This window comes from Chlorocebus sabaeus, chromosome 9, assembly GCF_047675955.1.
Source record: "Chlorocebus sabaeus isolate Y175 chromosome 9, mChlSab1.0.hap1, whole genome shotgun sequence".
NCBI classification, from domain to species: Eukaryota; Metazoa; Chordata; class Mammalia; order Primates; family Cercopithecidae; genus Chlorocebus; species Chlorocebus sabaeus.
This window is the reverse complement of record NC_132912.1, coordinates 1,051,840-1,077,813: the sequence shown is the minus strand read 5'-3', so window position 1 is coordinate 1,077,813 and position 25,974 is coordinate 1,051,840. Positions and strand designations below refer to the sequence as shown.

At 42.0% G+C, this 25,974-nt stretch overlaps 1 protein-coding gene and 1 non-coding gene across 4 annotated transcripts; both read left to right on the top strand.

Moving 5' to 3' along the window:
* Nucleotides 1-36: 36 nt before the first annotated feature.
* On the top strand, nt 37-15,650 carry IDI1 (isopentenyl-diphosphate delta isomerase 1). Of its 3 annotated transcripts, none has more exons than XM_008002107.3 (5): nt 37-146; nt 11,211-11,383; nt 11,983-12,075; nt 12,566-12,696; nt 14,144-15,650. In XM_008002107.3, the coding sequence occupies exons 2-5, from the start codon at nt 11,239-11,241 to the stop codon at nt 14,459-14,461; spliced, it is 687 nt and encodes a 228-aa protein (XP_008000298.1). In that variant the 5' UTR covers nt 37-146; nt 11,211-11,238; the 3' UTR covers nt 14,462-15,650. The 3 variants fall into 3 exon arrangements, with proteins under 3 accessions (XP_008000298.1, XP_008000296.1, XP_037839206.1); XM_008002105.3 differs by lacking the exon at nt 37-146 and adding an exon at nt 6,254-7,534; XM_037983278.2 differs by lacking the exons at nt 37-146; nt 11,211-11,383 and adding an exon at nt 7,625-8,098.
* On the top strand, nt 12,973-13,035 carry LOC119618852 (U7 small nuclear RNA). The gene has a single exon (XR_005235216.1). It is a non-coding gene; the product is annotated as a U7 small nuclear RNA (small nuclear RNA).
* Nucleotides 15,651-25,974: the final 10,324 nt, after the last annotated feature.

Genomic DNA, 25,974 nt, shown 5'->3' with positions numbered 1-25,974 from the left:
CGGGGCTGTGCTGCCGGCCGCCCGGTAGCCTGGCGGGGACGGGGCGGTCAGTGTTCGGCTCCTCCGCGGTGACTCACCCGCGTTCTGAAGCTTTTGATCACCATTGGCTGGGAAGGAAAAACAGAATCAGCTGTTCCCTGCGAAAGGTGGGACTTGGGCCGCTTTTTTCTTAGAATCTAGGTTGGAAACGCCGCATGATGGTCTTTACGTAAACAGCCGTCTCAACGCTCTGCAGAAAGCTCTAGCCGCGCCTAGAGTAAATCAAGAGCGTGAAAGCATTTTTTTTCTGTGTAGGTTAACATTCCTGCTCCTTCCTTTAAAAATGAAGCTCAAGGCCGGGCGCGGTGGCTCACGCCTGTAATCCCAACACTTTAGGAGGCCAAGGCGTTCGTATCACGAGATCAGGAGTTCGAGACCAGCCGGGCCAGTGTGGTGAAATACTCTCTCTGTAAAAATACAAAAATTAGACAAGCATGATGGTGCGCTCCTGTAGTCCCAGCTACTCAGAAGGCTGAGGCAGGAGAATCGCTTATACCCGGGAGGTTGCGGTGAGCCGAGATCTCGCCTCTGCACTCCAGCCTGGGACAGAACGAGACTCCGTCTCAAAAAAACAAAAACAAAAAAACAACAACAACAAAAATGAAGCTCAAGAAGAAGAGTCAGAAGCGGTAACTTGTTTGTTGCACGAGAAACAAATTTAGCATTCTATTTAGGGGATCCAGGTTACCGAAAAAAAAAGTGAAGTTATTTCTGCATTAAGTATATTAATAAAACTTTATCACTAAAAATAATTCTGTAAGAGGAACGCCAGGGAAAAAATATTTGACTTTAGAGAAGTCATTTTTTAAACTTTTAGAGGTTGTGACATTTAAGTAACATGATTTTATTTAGTGCGTGGTATGCAAAGACATTCTGCTGGGCATGGCAACAAATAGAAAGCTTTATAAATGACGGTGTCCCATCTAACCCACATTCTAATAGGTGGTTTTATTTTGCAGCACTGCACCACAGTCAGGTAATACCAAGAATATCGTTAATGTAATTTTTAAATTTGATATATTTAGGATTCCACAAAAGTCACTGAAAATAACTGAGTGCATGACATGTCACAGAACAAGGGAAAGAAATCATTTTTTGAGGGTCAGTCGGCTTAACATCTTTTATAACTAATTTAATCCCCAAAAGAATCCAATAAAGTATAAGTTACTCTAAATTGAATTTTAAGCATGAGAATGTTGAAATTACTTGTCAAAAGTGAAAAATAATAGTGCATCTGGGCAAAGACTAAAGGCTGACACCAGAGCCCGTGTTCTTTTCACTGTTAATGTGCTAAGGCTGCAGTAACAAAATACTGCAAACTAGGCAGCTTAAACAAATTTATTGTCAGAGGTCTGACTCGAAATCGAAAATCAAGGTATTGGCAGGATTGGTTCCTTCTGAAAGCTGTGGTGGGAGCCCGTTAATGCTCTCAGCGTCTGGGCATTCCTTAGCTTGTGGCAGCATATCCCCACCAGTCTTCTCATGACGTTTTCTGTGTCCGTGTCTGTCTGCACATTTAGCATTCTTTTTATGAGGACATCAGTCATATTGGAGTAGGGTAGGCCCTGCTCCAATATGACCTCATGTTAACCAGTCATATCCACAACAACCCTGTTTCCAAATAAGGTCACATTGTATAATACTGGAAGTGAGGTCTTTAACACATGAATTTGAAGAGGGGACACAATTTAACCCATAACACCCTGTATCCTGAAGTAACCAGTGTACTTCTTTTTAAAGACACAAAACTAGCCAAAATTATAAAAGGTTATGATTGCAATCCTGGTATCCAATTACATACTCCTGCAGAAGCTGCAGGGAATCTTATCTCAGAAAACCAATTTCTATCTTATCACATGTCCATCTATGCAAAATACATGTAATTTGTCCCTGACATAGGGCAACAATGCTGAATTTACTAAGACTTATTTATGAGCATAGTTTGATAGGGAATTAAGATTTACTAGGTATTCTGTCATTGTCCTCATTACTGATTATTTTAACTGTGCCTGAAACACTTGGATAGTTAGTTCACTATAGTGTTATAACTTGTTTGACATGTTGCTTCATAATCATTCTCAAGTGATATATATATACACACACATATATATATGTCATATAACAGGCACAGTTGTTTTCGTATGTATCACTTTATTGCACTTCACAGGTATCGTGTTTCTTACAAAGTGGAGATTTGTGGCAGCCCTGCATGGAGCATGTCTATCGGCACCATTTTTCTAACAGTGTGTGCTCACTTCATGTCTGTGTGTTACGTTTTCGTAATTCTTGGAATGTTTCAAATGTTTCCATTATTATATCAGTTATGGTGATCTGTGATTAGTGATCTTTGATATTACTGTCGTAATTGTTTGGGGGGCACCATGAACCACCCCTATATAAGACAGCAAACTGAGACAATAAATGTTTTATGTGTTCTGACCATTCTACTGACCAGCTGCCTCCCTGTCTGTCTCCTTCTGCTCAGAACTCCCTATCCTTGACACACGGCAATACTGAAATTAGGGGCCAGGCATAGTGGTGGCTCATGCCTGTAGTCCCAGCTACTTGGGAGACTGAAGCAGGAGGATTGCTTGAGCCCAGGAGTTCAAGGCTGCAGTAAGCCATGATCACGCCACTGCACTTCAGCATGGGCAGCAAAGCAAGACCCTGACTCAAAAAAAAAAAAAAAAATCTGGCAATTAATAGCCCTAAAATGGCTACTAAGTGTTTCATAAAAGAATGAGTTGCACATGTCTTACTTTAAATCAAAAGCTAGAAATGATTAATGATTAAGCATACTGAGGAAGGCATGTTGAAACAGCCAAGTTGTGAACGCAAAGGAAAAGTTCTTGAAGGAAATTTGAAGTGCTCCTCCAGTGAATACACAAATGATAAGAAAATAAAACAGCTTTATTGCTGATGTGGAGAAACTTTGAGTGGTCTGTATAGATTAAACCAGCCACAATATTCCATTAAACAAAGGCTAATACAGAGTAAGGCCCTAACTCTCTTCAGTTCTCTGAAGGCTGAGAGAGGTAAGGAAGCTACAGAAGAAAAATCTGAAGCTATCAGAGGTTGGTTCATGAGGTTGAAGGAAAGAAGCTGTCTCTATAATACAAAAGTGCAAGATAGGCCAACCATGCCTGTAATTCTAGCACTTTGGGAGGCCAGTGCAAGTAGATCAGTTGAGACCAGCCTGGCCAACATGGTGAAACCCTGCCTCCCCTAAAAATACAAATATTAGCTGGGTGTGGTGGCACACACCTGTAGTCCCAGCTACAAATGTAAGAGTGGGCCGGACACAGTGGCTCTTGAGTAGCTGGAGAATCACTTGAACCTAGGAGGTAGAGGTTGCTGTAAGCCAAGATCGCGCCACTGCACTCCAGCCTGGGTAACAGAGCGAGACTCCATCTCAAAAAAAGAAAGTGCAAGTGCAAGATAAAGCAGCAAGTCATCCAGGAGATCTGCGTAAGATCGCTGATGATGGCGGCTTTGCTAATCCACAGATTTTCACTGGAGTTGAAACCTTATTTTGGGAAAAGATGCCACCTAGGACTGTCATAGCTAGAGAGGAGTCGTCAAAGCCTGGCTTCAGAGCTCCAAAGGACAGGCTGACCCTTGCTAGGGGCCTAGTGCAGCTGATGACTTTATGTTGAAGCCAGTGCTCATGTATCATTCTGAAAATCCTAGGCTCCTTAAGCGTTATGTTAATTCTACTCTGCCTCTGCTGTGTAGATAGAACAGCAAAGCCTGGATGACAGCACATCTACTTACAGTGTGGTTTCCTAAATATTTTCAGCCCACTGTTGAGACCTACTGCTCAGGAAAAAAAAAAGATTTTCTTGCAAAATATTACTGCTGCTTTACAGTGCTCCTGTTCACCCAAGAGCTCTGATGGAGATATAGAAGGAGATGAATGTTGATTTCATGCCTAACACAGCATCCCTTCTGCAGCCCATGGATCAAGGAGTCATTTTGACTTTCAAGTCTCATTATTTAAGAAATATATTTTGTAAGTCTATGGCTGCCTGAAGATGTAACTGAATCACTGCAATAGCATAATAAAACTTGAATGGACAAGCAGTTGCTTCTTGTGGATGAACAAAGAAAGTGGTCTCTTGAAATGGAACCTAATCCTAGTGAAGATGTGAACACTGTTGAAATGACAACAAAGGATTTAGAATACTCCAGAGACTTAGTTTATGAAGTAGCAGCAGGGTTTGAGGGGATTGACTCCAATTTTCAAAGTTTTCCTGGCCGGGTGCTGTGGCTCACGCCTGTAATCCCAGCACTTTGAGAGGCCAGGACGGGCGGATCACAAGGTCAGGAGTTCGAGACCAGCCTGGCCAACATGGTGAAACCTCAGCTCTACTAATAATGCAAAAATTAGCCTGGCATGGTGGCGTACGCCCATAGTGCCAACTACTCAGGAGGCTGAGGTAGGAGAATTGCTTGAACCCGGAAGGCAGAGGTTACAGTGAGCCAAGATCACGCCACTGCACTCCAGCCTGGGTGAAAGAGCGAGACTCTGTCTCCAAAAAAAAAAAAAAAAGTTTTCCTGTGGGTTAAAAAAAACCTTCCATGAAAAGAAGAGTCACTTAATGTGACAAATTTCATTATTATTTTAAGAAACTGTGACAGCTACCCCAACTTTCAAGCACCACCTTGATCAACAGTCATCAACATTGAGGCAAAACCCTCCACCAGCAGAAAGATCATGACTCACTGAAGGCTCAGCTAATGGTTAGCAGTAAAAAATACTAACTAATCATCTCAACCATTCAGTACACATCTAATATTGTCTATAACAAAATGGAAAATACACATAAAGCACTTCTGCTACGTACTGAATTATGACTGTTGTCTCCAGGAAAAGAACTTGTGGGAACGTTTGTTTTGTAAGCTGAACTAACTAGCTGCTTTTTTCATGAAATACCACTTTTACTGGAAAGAACTGACAGATAAAGTGAGGTACTCAAACCTAGATATTTGGCAGACATTTTCGTGAAAATAAATATGTTCGTGCCACTTCAAGGAACATAATTCTCAGTACTTGTTGCCAATAATGTTTGAATTTTCATGCAAAAATTCAAATTAAAAAAACTTAAAACCATCAAGAACTTGGTGACTTTATGTTGAAGCCAGTGCTACAATACTTAAGCCAGCTTCCCAATACTTAAAAGCTTTTCTGATGAGATTACTAGTGATATTAACAATGTGATTGATATTGAATAATGAAATGTTTAGCATTTCGAAGATTTAATTCAGTAAATTAATATTTTCCAAATGACCAATGCATGACATTTCAACCTCACGCATAGGAAAATAGACATTGGAGGTACAGTCAAAAATAATGTTTTAATGTAACAAGAGTATAAAATGTCCATCGAAGTGGTTTCACATTCCAAATAGTAATTGGAAAATCCACCACTCATGTTTTGGTGTAGTAGTATCGAAAAAGAATAACCAAGATAATTTGAAAAGGCTGTTAAAAAATACTTCTCAATTTTCAAACTGCATACAGCAGGTGCTCATTCATTTCTTTGTAACATGGATGAGAAAAAGACTCCCGGCCAGTGGCACTGTGTTTGTGGTGTTTACGTGTTCTCCCCACACCTGCATAGGTTTCCTCTGAGTACCGCAGTTCTGTCCACATCCCAGAGGTGTGCACGTGAGGTGAACTGGTGTGTGTCTTCACTGTCCCAGTCCGAGTGTGGGCGTGTGAGTGGCTCTGTGATGGAATGGCGTCCTATCCACAAAGAGGGCTGGTTCCCTCTTTGTGCCCTGAGCTACTGAAATAGACTTCAGTTACACATGACCCAGAACTGGAATAATTTAAGTAGTAATTATCTTGTTTTTTATTAATCTTTCTTAAATGTATGTATAGCTCACGTTTATTTCAATGTTTAATATTAGAATGGCCTTTAGAAGCTTAGTGATTTTTTTTTTCCTTGGCCAGAAGTATTAGGAACTTAATCCTTATTTTTTAGCCTCTGGTAAAATTGGTTTTGCTATACGTTGTTTCACTTAAAGTAATTCCCAAGAACGCACTGACAGCAGTGAGGACTTGCTGCGCATGCAGGAGGCCAGATTTTCTTATCTGTGTGAAGCCAGATATGAAGGAGATCTGCAAACATGTAAAACAAAATCAGTCTATTTTTTTGTCTGGAAAAGATTTTGAATAAAAATGTAACTTAGTGTCATGTGTTTTTTAAGTGAATATTTTAATATGTTTAATTTCTACGTTAGTAAATAGCAGTAGCAAACAACAATGAGCAAAAGCTTTTGAGGGTCCTCAGTACATTTTAAGAGTGTGCAAGGGTCCTAAGACCAAGAAGTTTGAGAACTGGTGCGCACCAGGTTCATCTCAAGTTCAGTATTTTAAATTCCACACAAAAGGTAGAGGAAACAGCTGAATTCGCTGTAGCTGCGCCTACATTTCACGATTATTTAAAGGTTTAGAGGGCTAGGCGCAGTAGCTCACACCCGTAATCCCAGCACTTTGGAGGCTGAGCTGAGTGGATCACTTCTTGAGGTCAGGAGTTCCAGACCAGCCTGACTAACATGGGGAAACCCGTCTCTAAAAATACAGAATTAGCCGGGCTTGGTGGCGCATGCCTGTAGTTCCAGCTACTTGGGAGCCTGAGACAGGACAATCGCCTGAACCCGGGCGGCGGAGGTTGCTGTGAGCGGAGACTACATCATTGCACTCCAGCCTGGGCAACGAAAGCGAAACTGTCTCAAGAAATGAAAACATGTAGAACGTCCTGTCGTGTACCCGGAAAGCGAACACTCCCAACATAGCGTGGAACGCCCCGCCCCTCTCGCGGCTCTGCTCCGCCTTCGTCCCGGTCGCAGACGACCGCCGTTCCAGACGTGCAAGACCTCGCCCTGCGGCCAAACGCTGTAGTCCCAGCGGCGGAACTCGGGAGGGGGGATTCCCAACCAGCCAGTCAGCAGTGACGTCCCGCCTTTCCTCCGTTTCCATTGGCCCAGCCGCGCGGGCGCCTTCCGACCGGGAGGGCTCGGTTCCACGGAACGCGAGCCTCGAGACGGCTGACGTTTGGCACCCTTCGCAGCGCCTCGGGCTCGCACGCCAGAATCGAAAGCGTGATTGGCTGGCGGCTGGTGTGGTCTCGGGCACCGCCCAGTCGCGGGACGCTGCCTCTGCGGAGCTGGGGGTGAGCCGTGTTGACCCCCTCGGGAGCGGCCGGAACCCGAGCTCACGACTCAGGTTCCCGGTGCTTCGCGCGTCTGCGATTGCCACAGGCAGGGAGGTGGCGCCACAGGCCACTGAGGTGGCGCCACCGCGCGACGCTTGGCGAGATTGTGACGTCAGACGTGTACGGGCGCCAATTGGCCGAGCAATGTGGTGCGGACTGGAGCTGGCGCGGGCGATTGGCTGCGCGTCCCGGTGGGCGGTACGCGCTGCGGACAGCGCTCAAAGTGGGCGCGCTCGGGGACCGGCCGGTGTCTGTGGCCGGAGGCGGATCAGGTACTGTGGACGGGCATAGGGGCAGGAGTTCGGGAGACAGGGGCAGGGTGGCACCGGGGAGCTGCGGGACGGGGCGGAGAGGAGGCCCGAGGTCTGGGCCACCCGTGAGGTCTCGGCGCGGTGGCCTGGACTTCTGGGGACGGCGGCTTTGGTCTCCGGAACTGGAGCGAGGCCGGTGGGCGCCCGCGCCCTGTGGAAGGCGGAGGCGTGGGTTGGGGCGAAGAAGACGTTGCCATTCTTTGTCAGTGGAAAAGATCGTCGTCTGCGCACAGTAACCTGAGGTTTAGGAACTCGTGGAATTGGAAACCGAGTCGCAGGAGACTAAGAGTTGGGAGTCTCCTCTTAGAGAATTCAGAAACTCGAGCGTGAGGACACCGGCCTCCCCGTGCCGAGTCCACGCGTGTGACGCGGGTGCATACACCTGCGTCCGTGCAAGGGGGTGACAGCAACACATTCAAGGCGCTTCTCCTGGGAATGGAGCAGGAGAAGAGATGGGGAGCACCGCATAGATGGAACTAGGCCTTTTTCTTGAGTTGGGTGATGTGCTCTCGCGTCTGCTACGTGGTATTATCTTTAAATGCATAAATAGACGTATTCATTTTATCTTGTTATTATGAAGCTTAGTTTTAAAATATGAATTCTGAAAATCCTGAAAGAGCAATTGTAGTTACAGCTGGGCGGTGGTGCACGCCTTTAATCCCAGCACTTTGGGAGGCGGAGGGGAAGGCTGCTGTGAGCCGAGATACAGTTGGCCTACTGTGTCCTTGGGGTTCATATCCATGGATTTAACCAACTGCACATTATAAAATATTTGGAAGAAATTTTCGTCTGTACTGAACATATACAGACATTCTGTAAACAATATAGTACAACTATTTATGTAGGATTTACTTGTTTTAGATATTATGAGATCATCTACAGATGATAATTTAACGTTCGGCCCGCATCACTTAACAGGGATACTTTGGAGAAGTTCATTGTTAGGTAGTTTCATCTTTGTGGAAGCAGAGTGTGCTGACGCAGACCTAGACAGTGGAGCCACTGGGCTGTGTGGTGTAGCCAGTGGCTCCTAGGCTGTTTTTCCTGTCGCTTCAGGCCTAAACCTGGACTGTGTGTTACTGTGCTGAATAATGCGGGCAGTCATAACACAATAGCAAGTATTTGTGTGTCTAAATATAAAAAAGGTGATGTGTTGTGCTCGGATGTTGCAATGGCTACAACATCATTAGCAATAGGAATATGTCAATTCTGTTATAATTTTGTGGAACCACTGTGGTATATGCAGTCTGTAGTATACGGAAACACCATCATGTGACCCATGTCTGTATACAGTAGGATATACACAGCTGATCTGCAAACATTATACCATTTTATATCTGAAACTTCAGTATCCTTAAATTTTGGAAGCTGTGGGAGGTCCTGGAACCAACCCCCATATATACCAAAGGATGACTGTGTATAAAACTAGCCTATAGAAGTTGGAAATCTTTCTAAAATTGAGAAATTGAGGCTAAGTCTGAAGTCAACTTCCTTTTCACATTATTTTCCCTCTTGATTTGTTTTCATCATTAACCTTACTTTAGATTTTTTGTATTAGCTATCAGTATCTCCATCATCGCTGACTCCTGACACACACATACACACACACACACACATACACATCCCAGACCCTATGTGGGTCTAGAACTTTGTATTAAGTAGCTGTTTAAACACTTTGTGTACATTCTGCAGTATGCTTGAACTCTGTTGAAAGTATTTCAGTAGGCCAGGCATGGTGGCTCATGCCTGTAATCCCAACACTTTGGGAGTCCAAAGCAGGCAGATCTCCTGAGGTTAGGAGTTCGAGATCGACATGGCCAGCATGGCGAAACCTCATCTCTACTAAAAATACAAAAATTAGCCTGGCATGGTGGTGCACGCCTGTAGTCCCAGCTAATTGGGAGGTCGAGGCAGGAGAATCACTTGAACCCAGGAGGTGGGGGTTGTGGTGAGCTGAGATTGCACCGTCGCACTCCAGCCTGGGCAACAAAACGAGACGCCCTCTAAAAGACAAAAAAGTATTTCAGTAAAATCTATATATTTGAAATAAAGTCACATAGAAAGGAGAGGACAAGGGATCTTCAAAATATATTGTGTAGAGGCCGGGCGCGGTGGCTCGTGCCTGTAATCCCAGCACTTTGGGAGGTCAAGGTGGGCAGATCACGAGGTCAGGAGTTCGAGACCAGCCTGGCCAACATAGTGAAACCCCGTCTCTACTAAAAATACAAAAATTAGCTGGGTGTGGTGGTGCATGCCTGTAGTCCCAGTCACTCGGGAGGCTGAGGCAGGAGAATCGCTTGAACCCGAGAGGTGGAGGCTGCAGTGAGCTGAGATCGCCCTACTGCACACCAGCCCTGGCAACAGTGTGAGATTTTGTCTCTCTCTCTCTCTATATATATATATGTGTGTGTGTGTGTGTGTGTGTGTATGTGTGTATATATATAATTCATTCAGAAATAAAGGAGAAGAAAAAAGGGAATAAAAAACTTCAAGGTCGGGCTATGTAAAGATGCCCTGAAGGATACAAAGGTTAGAGAGCATAGATGCTGCTGGATATAGATATGTAAAAGTGTGAGTCAGAATACTGAAAGTACCCTAGTAAGTGCTTTACATTTTAATCACATGGGAGGGATTAATGAGGGTTCAGAAAATTAATGCTTGTTTCACTAAGGTAGGGATGGGCCAACTGTGGCCTACAGGCCAAATCTGGCCTGCTGCCTGTTGTTACATCCTGTGAGCTGAGTGTTTTTCTCATATTTAAATGGATGGAGAAGAATCAATATTTTGTGACACATGAAAATTAAGTTGTAATTCAGTGTCCATAAATATTGGCCTGTACCCATACTCAGTTCACATATTGCCCAGGTCGCCTGTTGCCTGTGACTATTTTAGTGTTACAGAGGCAGAGTTCATACTATCTGGCCCTTCACAGAAAAAACTTGCCAAGCACTGCCTTAAAGCATCTATTGAATATAACAAATTAAGTCTTCTCCTGTTTATCTAGAATGATATCAGCTAAGTACTGTCCTGGGGGAAATTGACAAAACTCATACAAATCATTTTTCTGATCAGGAGCTTGGGTTGAGAAAAACTGGATTAAGTCTTACTGTGAAATTGGTAGAAAGGTTATTGAATGTCTGACACATAAATTGTGCCTTGAAAAAATTGATTTCAGCCAAGATTGGCCTGTGGCATTCTTGAGCAACTGTGCAGAGACAGGCAGTGGGAAAAACAGTTCAGGACAGCAGTGGGAGCACATTCTAGAGATTACAGAAGCTCGTGTGGAAAAGCAGGACGAAAAGTTAGGTTGGGGCCAAAAACCAGGGAAGAAAAGCACACTGGAAAAAGGATAGAGTATCAAGTGCTGCAGAATAGCTCAGAGGTCAAGAATTTAGAGTGGAACGTTGAGCTTGGCTTTTAGGAGCATGACTGTGGTAAAAGGCCAGCTGTGAAACCTGCAGGAGAAATGATGACCGAGATAGCGCTGAGCAGCCAGCTGGCAGCATTCTTGGGGTCCCTGTGGGGATGCAGAGTGGTACAACTGCAGATGGGGAAGCAACATCATTATTAACCTGTGTTTATATGACATTCAGAAAAATATATGATGGCCTTTCTTTCTCTTTTCCTTTAATATTAGTGTTCTAGGACAGATCAGACATTTTGTAATGATGCCTGAAATAAACACTGACCACCTCGACAAGCAACAGGTTCAACTCCTGGCAGAGATGTGTATCCTTATTGATGAAAATGACAATAAAATTGGGGCTGAGACCAAGAAGAATTGTCACCTGAATGAGAACATTGAGAAAGGTGCTGCTTTGAAATAGTCTTTCTTATAACACTATTTGGGTAGGCATTTCCCATTTGCTGAGAAGAGCACTCTGTTCAAGGAAGTGCAGGCTTTAATAATACCATATTTTCTCTTTGGTTCCAGCTCGTTAAGTAGTGTAGTCATTAGCATCTGCTTTGCTGTCTTCCTGTTACAGCCATTTCTCTTCACGCTTTTTACTCGGCTTCTTCAGAGTTATTCTGGATTCATAAAAGAGGACTAACCCTGACATACAGCAGCAGCCTAGCCTCTAATATTTCTAGAGAATGGAGAGAGGCGGGCACCGTGCAGGGAAGAGTGTGCCTTCACCACTTTCCGAGAACTGAATGTCCTTGGTAGGGAACTTGACTGCAGGAAAGGGGCCACCAGCATCACCATTTCCTTCACTCGACTGTCAACTTCCCTGCCCAGTGCAGAGCTCTTTCTCACCACAGCCATGCAGAGACTATGCATGTGGATAAACCATGGGAAAAAGCAAAAGCAGCAGGAAGCTACTAATGTTATTCTGAACTGCAAGGAGAGAATTCAGCAAATAACTGGTACTTAAGGCTAAAGTAATTGTTATTTCTTTTGCTTTCAGGATTATTGCATCGAGCTTTTAGTGTCTTTTTATTCAACACCGAAAATAAGCTTCTGCTACAGCAAAGATCAGATGCTAAGATTACCTTTCCAGGTTAGTACATTTAATGTACAATATTTTGTTTGTACATTAACTTGACTTTTTATCATTCTGAATTCTTGGAGCCACGGTCACAAAGGAAATCCTGTGAATGGCATAGTTTTATATTCTACATAAATTAGGTTTACACAATGCGTGCAACCTAATACAACAGCAAGAGAAATTAAGAACTAGTAAGTGATTGGGCAATATGTATGATTTATATATTCATCTTTAATCTGTATTATCTACACTTTGATCTTTTTTGGTTGAAGAAGCATTATAAGGAACTTACCTACAAATGTAGTCTGTTTCACAACATAATTACTGATAGCCCATTATATCTCATTTTAAAATCCTTAAAATAATTACTGATAGGCCTTTATAACTCATTTTAAAATTCTTAAAAAATGTTTCATTTTTCAGTTACTTATAAAACTCTTTCTTGATCTTTCAGACCTACTTTGAAGAAAAGTTGATCTGTCTCTGTATTAACATTTTCCAGGTTGTTTTACTAATACTTGTTGTAGTCATCCATTAAGTAATCCAGGCGAGCTTGAGGAAAATGACGCCCTTGGAGTGAGGCGAGCAGCACAGAGGCGGCTGAAAGCTGAGCTAGGAATTCCCTTGGAAGAGGTAACCGGCTCTACTACACAACCATACAAGCTGAAACCCAAACATACTTTAAAAAGGTTTTTAATAAAAGTTTTAAATTCAAACATAGTTCTTTGCTTGGTAACCTCCTGAGTTATGAGTTAGCCCCACAAACCATCTTGAATAAAGATTATTTAAATTTTAATTTCTTAGTATCACTCATCAAAACTTAGCTCGATACTGGGATGGATTGATCAGTTAAGTACTATATCAGGTTGAATATTTCTATAATTGATCAAATCTAAGATGAATATTTTCAAGTGTTACAGCTCTTGTAGAGTTTAACTAGCAGGTTTTCCAGTTTTCACCTGAAACTCCCCCCCTACAAAAAAAGGTGAAGGTTTTCTTACGGAAATTCTTAGTAATATCAACCATAAATCTAGTTCGTTTAATTGAAATAATTTTTTTTCTTAGAATTGTCCCCCTTAAATAAGACCTGGATAAATAAAGTTTTTCTTATCTATATTTTCCAAAAAGCAATCTTAAAATATGAGAAAGAAGAATGTCGGGCCAGGCATGGTGGCTTACACCTGTAATCCCAGCACTTTGGGAGGCTGAGGTGGGTGGATCACGAGGTCAGGAGTTCGAGACCAGCCTGACCAACATGGTGAAACCCTGTCTCTACTAAAAATACAAAAATTAGCTGGGCATGGTGGGACGTGCCTGTAATCCCAGCTACTCAGGAGGCTGAAGCAGGAGAATCGCTTGAACCTGGGAGGCGGAGGTTGCAGTGAGCTGTTGCATGCCGCTGTACTCCAGGTTGGGCGACAGCAAGACTCCGTCTCAAGAAAAAAAAAAAGAAAGAAGAAGAATGTCACATTTCTAGTTTGAGTGACTGCCCCTTTTTTTTAACATTTAAAAAAAAAAACTTATCTTTTTGGTCCTACAGGAAAAAACGCAAACGCTTGAAACTAATAATATAATCATTTTTCCGTATGTAATATTAAGATTTCCATATATTGTTGATAGGAGATTAATGCTTTAAAAGTTCTAATCCTAAACCTATACTCCTGTTCAAGATATTGCTGTAATACAGTGAGCTAATTTTAGATTTTTTTTGTTACTGTGGCCAATGGTTTTTTGGGTTTTTTTTGTTTGTTTGTTTGTTTTTGAGATGGAGTCTCCTCTGTCACCAGGCTGGAGTACAATGGCAGAATCTCGGCTCACTGCAAGCTCCGCCTCCCGGGTTCACACCATTCTTCTGCCTCAGCCTCCCGAGTAGCTGGGACTATAGGCGCCCACCACCACACCCGGCTAATTTTTGTATGTTTAGTAGAAATGGGGTTCACCTTGTTAGCCAGTATAGTCTCGATCTCCTGACCTTGTGATCCACCTGCCTCAGCCTCCTGAAGTGCTGGGATTACAGGTGTGAGGCACCACGCCCGGCCGTGGCCAATGTTTTACTTTTTTTTTTTTTTTAATGTCTTAGGTTCCTCCAGAAGAAATTAATTATTTGACACGAATTCACTACAAAGCTCAGTCGGACGGTATCTGGGGTGAACATGAAATTGATTACATTTTGTTTGTGAGGAAGAATGTCACTCTGAATCCAGATCCCAATGAGATTAAAAGCTTTTGTTATGTGTCCAAGGAAGAACTAAAAGAACTTCTGAAAAAAGCAGCCAGTGGTGAAATTAAGATAACGCCATGGTTTCAAATTATTACAGAGACTTTTCTCTTTAAATGGTGGGATAACTTAAATCATTTGAATCAGTTTGTTGACCATGAGAAAATACACAGAATGTGAATATGCAGGGAAGTGATTACTGAGAAATGTCTCTACTTAACAAACTTAGAATGACTTTTTCAGTTTAAACTTAGTTCTATCATTAATTGATCATTAAATTTAGTTCTATCATTTAATACTATCATGAATGTGTTATATACACTGATACTTTAAAACTTGTGTGGAAAAAACTAACTTATAATTTTGTATCACATGCCCTGGATATGTGTTCTGTTTCTAAGCAACATTTGTAACAGATTATTGTAAAATGAGAGAGAGCAACTAAAACTTAATTTAACCTTTGCAGATAACATACTTACGGGAAATTTGAACAAATAAGTGAAACCCTGTGTGTTTAGTAAGCTGTGATAAACATTTCCGGAGCACTCGCAGAGCACTTGCTATTTGCCAGGTGCTTTATATGTCATTAAATTTTTATCATAGTTCAGAAAAATGTGCAAAGGAAACTATTGTCTCACTCTTTCAAAACAATCCTAATTAACTTTCATATTAGCAGATTAAACTAGCAGAGCAGGTTCAAGGGAAATTAAATGATATGGACCCTAATTTGTATCATTCTGAGTTGATTGTGTGGTTTATTCATTCTGGAAACATGTTGATACTTAAAGTCAACCATTGCTTTTGATAAGTGATATTGATTAGGTTAAATCTTCTTTTAAATAGTATTTACCAGTTAGCAAAGTCTGTGTTTTCAGAATTACAGTGGGCACAGAGGTGTTCATAAAATAGGAATTGTGTCCCACTCGATAAGAGTTGCTTAAATTTGATACTGTTCACGTTTGGGCTGGATGAAATCCTTGTGGTAGGGAGGGTTCCATGCTGTGCATTATAGGGCGATGAGCAGCATCCCTGGACTGCACACTGGATGCTGTTTGCATCCCTCTCCCGTGACACCCACAGTTATACCAGATGTTGCCAGATGCCCCTGGGGGACAGCGTCAACCGCTGTCCTATAGAGTCAGGAAATATTGTAGGGAGAAAAAAATAACAACGACAAAGGCCAGTGTTCATGTTAAATAGAATGAGATTATGGAATGTGTATATTAATGTTAAAAATTGTACCTTGATCAATGTACTTTTATAAACTTGCCATAGGTATCTCAAATTTGAACTCTCAAGACAGCTTTCTTATTCTTAAATGCTGTATGATAATGAAGAAAAATAAAAATTTATTTCTTACAAAGTTAAATGTTAAATTCAATAGAATGATTCATTTATGGTTACTTTTGGGCAATTTATAATTTCAGACAAGACTGTTTAGCAGGTGTTTTATTGAAAAGTAAAAAAAAATTGCATTTTAATACTGTGTCTAGTTTGTTAAAATTTTGATACACTAATAGGATATTGCCTATATAGTTTCTGTTGCATTTATAATATTGTTTCTGATTTTTTTAGTTTTATTTTCTAGCAAGTTTTAGGCTGAAAGCCACATATAATTAGTTATGTAAGAACTATGAGTTGCCATGGCTACTGAATTGGACATTGGAGCCTTAGACTGTTACCCAGCACCTTGTAAGTACTTAGCAAGGGTTAGATATTACTGTTGTTATATTACTAGGATGCCATCCAGAAAATCTAAGTAGGAATGTCTTTTGACCTGGTGATTTAGAACTCCTTCATCTTTTATAAAGAGGAGTATCCGTCTCCTAGATATAACCACTTCTGACCCCAAAGGCAGATGTGTTGGTTTTGAACTTGAAAGCTAAGTGATATCTATAATTTTTTTTTTTATTAAACTGTTTTAAATTCTTAGTCTTCAAAATATATACTTGTTTGATTCTGGTCAAACCATTGCCAACTCCTTTAAGGACAAAGTAGAGGTGCCTTTCTATGTCATTGCTGATTCTGTTTCCCTACCTATATTATCAAAAGAACAAGACCAAAACAGAAAATGGTGTAATAGGAAGGAAGGCACATTTCCTTCTCACTTGGCCCTGGCACCTGGGGACAAGTCCAGGTCATACCTGCAGTGGGTCCCTGTGGGAACTGCCCTCTGCCTGCTCCCTAGGGGACAAGTCCAGGTCAGGACATACCCGCAGTGGGTCCATATGGGAACTGCCCTCCACCTGCCCCCTAGGGGACAAGTCCAGGTCATACCCGCAGTGGGTCCCTGTGGGAGCTGCCCTCCACCTGCTCCCTAGGGGGTGCTCATGCAGTGATTTCATCCTCTCACTTGGATCTGTCTGCTGGACTCTCACTAAGGTTAGGAGTTCCTCATGGGATGAGGTACTCTAGATCCCCTCTTGACAGATGGGATTTTCTTTTTATTATTTCAGGTACACCTCTTCTTCACCCTTCCTCTCTAGGTGCTTTTTCAACCCTAAGTATGTACTTACACATTTTCTAACATTTTACGGCATGAACTGAAGTGTATATTTGTGTGTATTCAAATATCCTGACAGCTTTTTACTTTACAATTTTCACACATACTTTATACTTATTTACTACATACATGGTTTAGACTCCCAAATGTAAATCTCCAACACTGCATTCTCTTCTCTATTTTAAATTCTTGTAGGTGAATGCATAAGTAAACTGATATATCTAGACAGTAGAATGTTATTTGGCACTAAAAAGAAATGAGCTACCAAGCCACGAAAAGACAAGGAGGAAAGTTAGGTGCATGTTGCTGAAAGAAGCGTGAAAAGGCTACATCCTGAAAGAGTCCAGTTCTCCAACATTCCAGTAAAGGGAAAACTGGAAACAGTAAAAAGCCAGGGGTGAGAGGGGAGGGAGGAATGAGTGGGCAGGGCACAGGGTTTTCAGGGCAGTGAAACTCTTCTGAATGGTACTGAAATGGTGGATATAGGTCATTATGCATTTGTCCAACACCAGGAGCAAGCTTCAAGTAAACTGGACTCCGGGTGATAACGATGTGTTGATGGACGTCTATCGGCTGTAACAAATGGACCACTCTGATGGGGATGCTGATAGTCGGGGAGCCTGTGTGTGTGGAGGGGCTGGGGATCTATGGAAACTCTCTACCTTCCACCCAATTTTGCTGTGAGCCTGAAGTGGTCTAAAGAATAAAGTCTATTAAAATATGGGTGTTAAACATGAAAAGGAGCTTAACCTCATTAATCGCTGGGTAAGTGCAAATTAAAACCCAAATTTAAAGGACCAACATCACCAAGTGTTGACAGAATAGAAAGTAACTGCTGAGCAGCACGTCTGCTACCGTGGAGCTGTTGGCCACTATCTGCTAAAGTCAAAGGAGTCGGACCTGGTGGGAGATCAATGTGGATGGTTCTGCCTTCTTCTGTTTCCATTTTACTAACTTAGCAGAGAACTAATGCAGCATATTCCTGAGCTGGGAAGTTGTTGACACATTCGTTGTCACTTTGAGAAACTAGGTGTTTCCTAGGTTTTTATGCACTGCCCTATAAGTAGATGATACGGTGTGGGTTCCAGGCTTGCGCTCGCTCACGGAGCTCCTTACTACATGTCCAGTCTCTAGCCCAGGGACGCCCCTGCAGAACATCTGCCGTGATTCCATCAGCCTTGGTGTTCGCACAATCGGATGGTGTCATGCCGCGGGAGCAGTCCTGCTACACACAGCAGTGTGAGTAAATCCACAGACCCAGTCTTGAGTGGAAGAAACTGGATACAAAAGGCACATGTGATTCCAGTGAAATAAAGGTCAAAAATAGGCTAAACCAATTAAGATGTAGGCAAGAATAGAGGCTACTTCCGGGGGCACAGGGAGCCTTGTGAGATTTTGAAAGTATTCTCTGTGTTGATAGTGTGTTAATTACATGGATGAATATGTTAGGATTGATTGAAACAATTTGTGCACCTTTAAGTGACAGCTTAACATAGAATCAGTGCACTCTATAGAATATAGCTCAGCACTGATAGAGAATCAGTGGAGAGCAAATGGCATCTCACCTCGACAGGAGTGGACGTGCAGGTGCTTCTGGCCACTGCATCTTGGTATCAGATTGGCCAGGAAAAGCCGTGAAGACACACCCTGCGTGGGTTGGGCTCCACTCCTGAGAGAAGACAGCAAGGTCAGCTTCCACGGTGTGTGTCGGGTCCCCATGCCCGTGGGCCCCTGCTGGCAGCTGACACGGCATTAGTGGACATGACACACTTGAGCTGTAAGAAAAGAACTCTGTCCCCAGCCCCAGCCCACGGGGGACAGATGCTGCAGTGGGGTTGCTTGTGTGCTGCTTGATCACATGCCCTGACGCAGATTAAAAGGAACGCAGAGTCTGAACAGGAAAGGGGTTCCCATGCCAGGTGACAAGCCAGCTCCAGCCGTGAGGCCTTGCCTGCATCTCAGCGTGTCCACGTGCTTCCCCTTCTGCCTGGAACCTGCATTTCCTTAGTCTGCAGCTGGCCGAATCTGACTCATCGAAACCCTTGGCTTAAACGTCATCTCAGATGATCCTCCCAGGACTCAAATCTGAATCACAGGCACAAAGTGGGAGCTCAGTGACTTTGAGTAAATTATGAGTAAAAACTAAGCGTATACTCATGGGTCCTGTAAGGCTACGTCGCTTGTGTGCAGACGGTGCCCTCTCAGCAGTCGCCACTCCCATGTCAAAGGCTGCTCATGCTTCCCTTCAGGTAATGGTAGGCCAGGTGGGTCAGGCAGTGGCACAGCCCACCTCCCAAGAGCGCCGGAAACACCTAAGAGAGAATGTCAGAGACCAGATAGCTCTGAAAAGTGTAGGGCAAAATCTAGGAGAAGAAAACCTGTGCTGCTTTTTCCAAGGGGCACTGCCCAGTTCCAGTAAAGGAGCAGAGAGTCTGAGAAACGGAGAGGTGCTTCCAATAGCTGGACAGGAATGGGGGAGCAGAGACGAGGGCTGAGAGCTGCCGAGGGCAAGGCCCACAGAGAGCTTCCCAGGCTTCACGTGCTAGGAAGAGGAATTTAGGGCCAGCCTAGAATTGGCTCAAAACCTATTCTTATTAGGGAAATCTGAGATAGTTACTTCTCTAGTTTCTTGCAGAAAACCATTATCTGGAGGACAATAGCACATCACAGACTCCAAACATCCCCCATATCTTTGTCATACATAGCATCCAGAAGTCGCTGGGCGTCCACCTGGTGGGAGACAGGCCAGCGCAATCAAGTGGCCAGCAAACGAGCCAGTGGCAGTGACTTCAGGGCCCAGAAAATGTTGTCAGCAGCCACAAACCTAAGACACAAAGCTTAACATCAAGGAAATAAAAGTCATGACATAATTTTTAGAGGAACTGGAAATTTTTTTTTTTAAAGAATCAAATGGGCCCAGTTTTGAAGGATGCCCCTGAGAGTCGTCAGCCCCAGCAGAGAATCACTGCTGGGGTCTCTGTTTCTTATCACAGAAGTTCTAGAACAGTGTCCAGAACATAGTTGGCACTCAATAATTATTTGCTAAAGGGAGGAAAGAAGGAAAAGAAGATAGAATAGAACGTGTTCCATGTGAATTTTTTATGGAGGAGGCTTGACAGGCGGCCAAGAGGCCTGGGGAGGCCTGTGTTCCTGGCTTTCGGCTGTTTGTTGAGCAAAGACTGACCTTTCTGTCCCCAGGGAGAACAGCCCTTCTCAATTTCATTATGGACGATGTTCTTCACCGCCCTTAAGTTACTTTCCAGAGGAAGAGAAGGAGACTTCATAGACCTATTTAAGTAAGATTGAAAGATGCTTTTATTTAAAATCTCTGAAATTTTTATACTTCTGGCCAACAATAGGCATTCTTAGAATGTTTGAAATTTACAACTTAATCATGACATGTGAACATCCTAAAGTACACATATGTCCTTGAAAATATTCCACAGAGTAGCTACAATGAAAGCTGTAAGACTGATTGGCTCTGTGACCATGGTTTGCAGATTGATTTGAGAGACATGACCTGCTGGCCAGGCACGTGCCAGTTGATTTGTGTCCTAAGAAACCCAAGGTGTGATACAGTGACCCACTTTGCAGGCAATATGTTTATATATAAGTGATTTCAGGAGGCAAAAACTACATTAGATAGCTTTGGAATAAAAAAGTTGAAAAGCTTCTAGTGATCCCAGCACTTTGGGAGGCCAAGACTGGCAGATCACTTGAGGCTAGGAGTTTGAGACCAGCCTGGGCGACATGGTGAAATCCCATCTCTACAAAAATTAGCCAGACATGGTGGTGTGTGCCTGTAATCCCAGCTACTCGGCAGGAGGAACTGGGGACAGGCAGGGGGAGGGGGCTGAGGCACAAGAATTGCTTGAACCCGGAAGGCAGAGGTTGCAGTCAGCCAAGACTGTACCACTGCACTTCACCCTGGGCAACAGAATGAGACTGTCTCAAAAAAAAAAAAGAAAAGAAAAGAAAAAGAGCAACAAAGTTGGTAAAAAAATAAATAAATAAAAATTTTTAAAAAATAAAATTGAATGATCAAGAACAGAAGGCACAAATGACTAAAATCAGAAATAATGCAGGTACATCTTTGCATTACCCAGCTAAGGCATAGTAATTAAAACCTTCCCATGAAGAAAAGGCAAGGCCCAATGGCCTCACTAATGAGTTCTACCAAACATTTAAAGAAAAAATATTGGCCAGGCACGGTGGCTCATGCCTGTAATCCCAACACTTTGGGAGGCTGAGGCGGGTGGATCACCTGAGGTCAGAAGTTCGAGACCAGCCTGACCAACATCATGAAACCCCTTCTCTACTAAAAATACAAAATTAGCCAGGTGTGGTGGCACACACCTGTAATCCCAGCTACTCAGGAGGCTGAGGCAGGAGAATCACTTCAATCCAGGAGGCAGAGGTTGCAGTGAGCCGAGATCGCGCCACTGCACTCCAGCCTGGACAACAAGAGCGAAACTCTGTCTCAAAAAATAAAAAATAAACAAGAAATATTATCAGTCCTTCATAAGCACTTCGAAGAAATAGAGGAAAAAAGAACACCTTCTTTTAGTTATTACAAGAAACTATACCAATGTACAGACGCCCTCCCAAAATTATCTCTCCCAAATTTTCCCGATAAGATCAAGGGCCTCATTTTTTGTGATCATAGCTTAAGTGTTAATTCTTTCTTGACTTATATAGATAAAAATGTCCCTATTGTGGAAAGTTATTTTTATTTTCCTCACTGCCAAAATTTTATTGATCACCATTTTCTAACATGTGGATTTGAATATAATCTCTCAAGATATTTACAGAAATTTTAACCTATGCTATCAAATATCAGGAAGTGGTTATCTTAGAAGCTTGTTCTTTGGAATTTTCTTGATAGGAGCTGAAAATTTGAACAGCTCAACAACAATTGTACTTAATAATTTAGGTTAAGTTACTTGATAGTCTTAAATGTGAGAAAAGGAATGAGAAATATTGGAGAAAGGAATTGGATATAGTGAGCATGAAGTGTGTTTTCTAAGAGTGTTCCTGCAAAAGACAGCGGAGCAGCAGTGGAGTAGCTTGCTGGGCAAATGAGGGCCAAAAAAACTAGCTGTTACTTAAATAAAATGAAATCATAGCCACATGCAGGCTGGTAGGAAAATTCCATCAGAGAGAGAGAAAATTTGATAGAGAAGAAAAGGGAAATTGTTGGACGATGTCTTTGAGGTGACTATGGGTGAATCTTCCTCACAAGAAGTGAGTTTTGTTTTGTTTTTAAGACAGAGTCTCACTCTGTCACCCAGTCTGGAGTGCAATGGCGTGATCTTGGCTCACTGCAAGCTCTGCCTCCTAGGTTCAAGCAATTCTCCTGCCTCAGCCTCCCGAGTAGCTGGGATTACAGGCATGCACCCCCACGCCTGGCTAATTTTTTCTATTTTTAGTAAAGATGGGGTTTCAGTGTGTCAGCCAGGCTCATCTCAAACTCTTGATCTCAGGTGATCCACCTGCCTCAGCCTCCCAGAGTGCTGGGATTACAGGCATGAGCCACCACACCTGGCCCAAGAAGTGACTTTTGATAAGTACACGGATCATCCATCATTCTAGGTGGAAAGCAGACGATTAGGGTTGTACAATGCCTAGAAGATGGAGTGATGGTGTTGGGAGTGGGTGTTCTCTTCTGAATGCAGCAGTTTTCTCAGAGATCTGAGAAGGTTACCCCAGTGTCAACATCAATGTGTCGGTATTTCTGGAACATGGCAAGCCCTTTCCATCTGTGGATTTAAGTCATCTTCTATGTCTGGGATATTTTTCTTTATTATTATGGCTCTCTTTTTCAAGGATATCACATAGCACATGCTGGATTTGTTTTACCCTCTCTTTCATACCTATAGTACTTGGCCTACTCCTTTTTAACTCTTTCCACTTCCATTTCTTTTTACTTGCTTTTCCCAGTCTTGGCCTCCATGTCTTTCTCTATATTTCACTGACATCTAGAGCCTTTTCTGTTGCTTCTAATTTGCCTTAATTGAATGTAATCATCTATTCCCAGAGTTTATTCTTAACCTCCTACCTGTAGCATTATAGGTCATCAACTATCATTCTTAAAGTTGTCACAACCTCTCTTAAGAAAATTCTCCACATATAGCCTAATCAAAATGTCTGTCTTCCTTTCCTTTACAATGTTTTCTGTGTGTTATGTATCAGAATCTGCTGCCCAGATCAACCTAGCAAAGGGTTTCCCTGTTTTTTATTCCCTAGAACATTTTACAGAGCATGACAGTTCCTTCCTTGAAATTTGGATAACATTTGCCTCTAAAACTTTCAGTGCTTAATTTGTAGTGACAATTCCAACATGTTAAATTGCACAGATTCTGGGGGCTCAACTGCATCTGCAGCCACATGACCTTGCACAGGTAATTTACCTCTCTGTGCTTCTGTTCCTTATTGATACTGTGAGAATAAAGTAGTGCTTATCTCAAAAGGTTGTTGTGAGGACCAAATGAATTAGTATACATTGAACTCTTAAAATAGAAACTGGCACAAAGGAAGCACAAGTGTGTCTGGCTGTCTCATTATCATTATTATTATTATTAGAGCTGTTGGATTATAATAGGTACAGTATCGTATACTAGTTTCTTCCTCAAAGCCTAGTTCATAGACTTATTTTTTATTTTTTAGAACTTTAAAAGAATATCATTTTCCCATTCTTTCTTTTCTGACTGCAAAAGAAACAAGTTTCAAACAGACCATTTATGCCTGAGTCTTAGAACTGATTTCTAGGGAAAACATTTCAGGCATAGCCTTTTGGTTTTCTACATAACTAAAAATTACATGTATAAAGGTGAACTTATGGAAAGACAAAAGAACAAAACACATTAATCCTTTTATAGAATATTACCCATCACTGCTTTTGTGTTATTTTTGTTCTGTATTATCTGTGCCAAAGTCAGCTGAGTCATGCAGCCCTCATATTCCCTAAGAGAGCTGACAGATATGGCAAACAGGTTTTTGATATTTTAACAGAACCTAATTGCAAAACTATTTGGCCCAGAGCTTTAGTTGGTAGATAATGTTTGGAATATGATAGGCAAGAAATTATACAGTTTTTTTAGCTCTTCCAAACACATTGGTTTCCAAGGTCTTGCATTCATTTATCGATTTTCAGTTATTCTAATAATTTATTCAGTAATTTCAGTCACAATCTTTTGTTTTCCTCTTCCATTTGCCACCTTTATTTTTTCTTTTTAAAATCTGGGATGATACATACTGTAAGTGAATTAAAAATGTGCCGTTGAAGGGCACAGTGGCTCACATCTGTAATCCCAGCACTGTGGGAGGCCGAGGTGGGCGGATCATGAGGTCAGGAGTTGAAGACCAGCCTGGCCCAGATGATGAAACCCCGTCTTTACTAAAATTATATAAATTAGCTGGGCATGGTGGCACATGCCTGCAATCCCAGCTACTTGCAGAGGCTGAGGCAGGAGAATTGCTTGAACCGGGACCCAGGAGGCGGAGGTTGCAGTGAGCCAAGATTGCGCCACTGCACTCCAACCTGGGCTACAGAGTGAGACTCCGTCTCAAAATAAATAAATAAATAAATAGATAAATAGATAATGAAACAGTGCAAAGCATTATATTTTCAAAGTTTTTTAAATAGTAAAATTTTTGCCTCTGGAGCCTCAGAAAAGGGGCAAAAAAGAAATGGAGCTATTGAGAAATCCTTCATCCCTCTAGGCAGACCCTGCACAGGATTAACACAGGATTAAAAGGTAACAGAGTGATAGGATACAGGTCTGTGGAAATAGGAGCCATGATACAAATGGAACAATTTCTAAATAAAAATATGCTTGAGGGAAGAACTGTCCCTACCTCAAGGTGGATGAAGTAAGGCTAAGGTATCCCAGACTCCTTACCCAGAAAGAACAATAAAAGCCTATTGTTCTTTCCTGGAATTGATGTTGGATAAGCCAAGAAATTGAGCAAGAGGGAGTGCATGTTGTTGAAAACTAGTTAAATAAGGCAAAGGTCAATTACATATTTACATTATTATTATTATTATTATTATTATTATTTTTGAGATGGAGTCTCACTCTGTCACCCAGGCTGGAGTGCAGTGGCATGATCCCGGTTCACTGCAACCTCAGCCCCCCCAGATTCAAGTGCTTCTCCTGCCTCAGCCTCCCAAGTAGCTGGGATTACAGGCACCCACTACCATGCCCAGCTAAATTTTTTTGTGTATTTTTAGTAGAGACAGGATTTCACCATGTTGGCCAGGCTGGTCTGGAACTCCTGACCTCAAGTAATCTGCCCACATCAGCCTCCCAAAATGCTGAGATTACAGGAGTGAGCCACCATGCCCAGCCAAATTTAAATTAAAACTGAAGAAACTCTAGCCCATGTACACCAACATCTTTCGTAACAACAATGAAACAGATACAAGTCAAATCCATCTTGAGTGGATTTAAATATCAAATGGTGACATCTTTACACAACAGTCTGCCTCATTTTTGAGTTGTACATTGATGATCTTATATAAATAATTACATGGTTTTAATTATAAAATTAGAACTCTTCTTATCTTAAGGGTATTGTCTTTATCTGTAATATTTTATCAATATAAAACATTTTATAATTTTTATTTGTCTTTTATCAAGGCTTTGCTGACATACAGAAGGATTATTTTAAGGTATTTAAATCTACAATTTTTTGTGTGTTTAGAGTTCTGACTTGGTGTCTTGCCTGTAAAGATTTTTCTTTACAGAATATCATGTAATTATTCATCCATATATGTTTCTAGTACTTTATGCTTTCATTTTTAAAAATTAAATCTTAAATTCACATAGATGTCTCTAATATGACATTAGAGAAAATGATGTAACTTTCTTTCTAAAAACTAACCACTTATATCATCGATTCTCAAATAATTTCTCTTTTTCTAGCTATTTTAAATGTCACCTTAATCATACATTAAAATTTTTTTTTTTTTTTTTTTTTTTTTTTGAGACGGAGTCTTGCTCTGTAGCCCGGGCTGGACTGCAGTGGCCGGATCTCAGCTCACTGCAAGCTTCGCCTCCCGGGTTTATGCCATTCTCCTGCCTCAGCCTCCGGAGTAGCTGGGACTACAGGCGCCCGCCACCTCGCCCGGCTAGTTTTTTGTATTTTTAGTAGAGACAGGGTTTCACCGTGTTAGCCAGGATAGTCT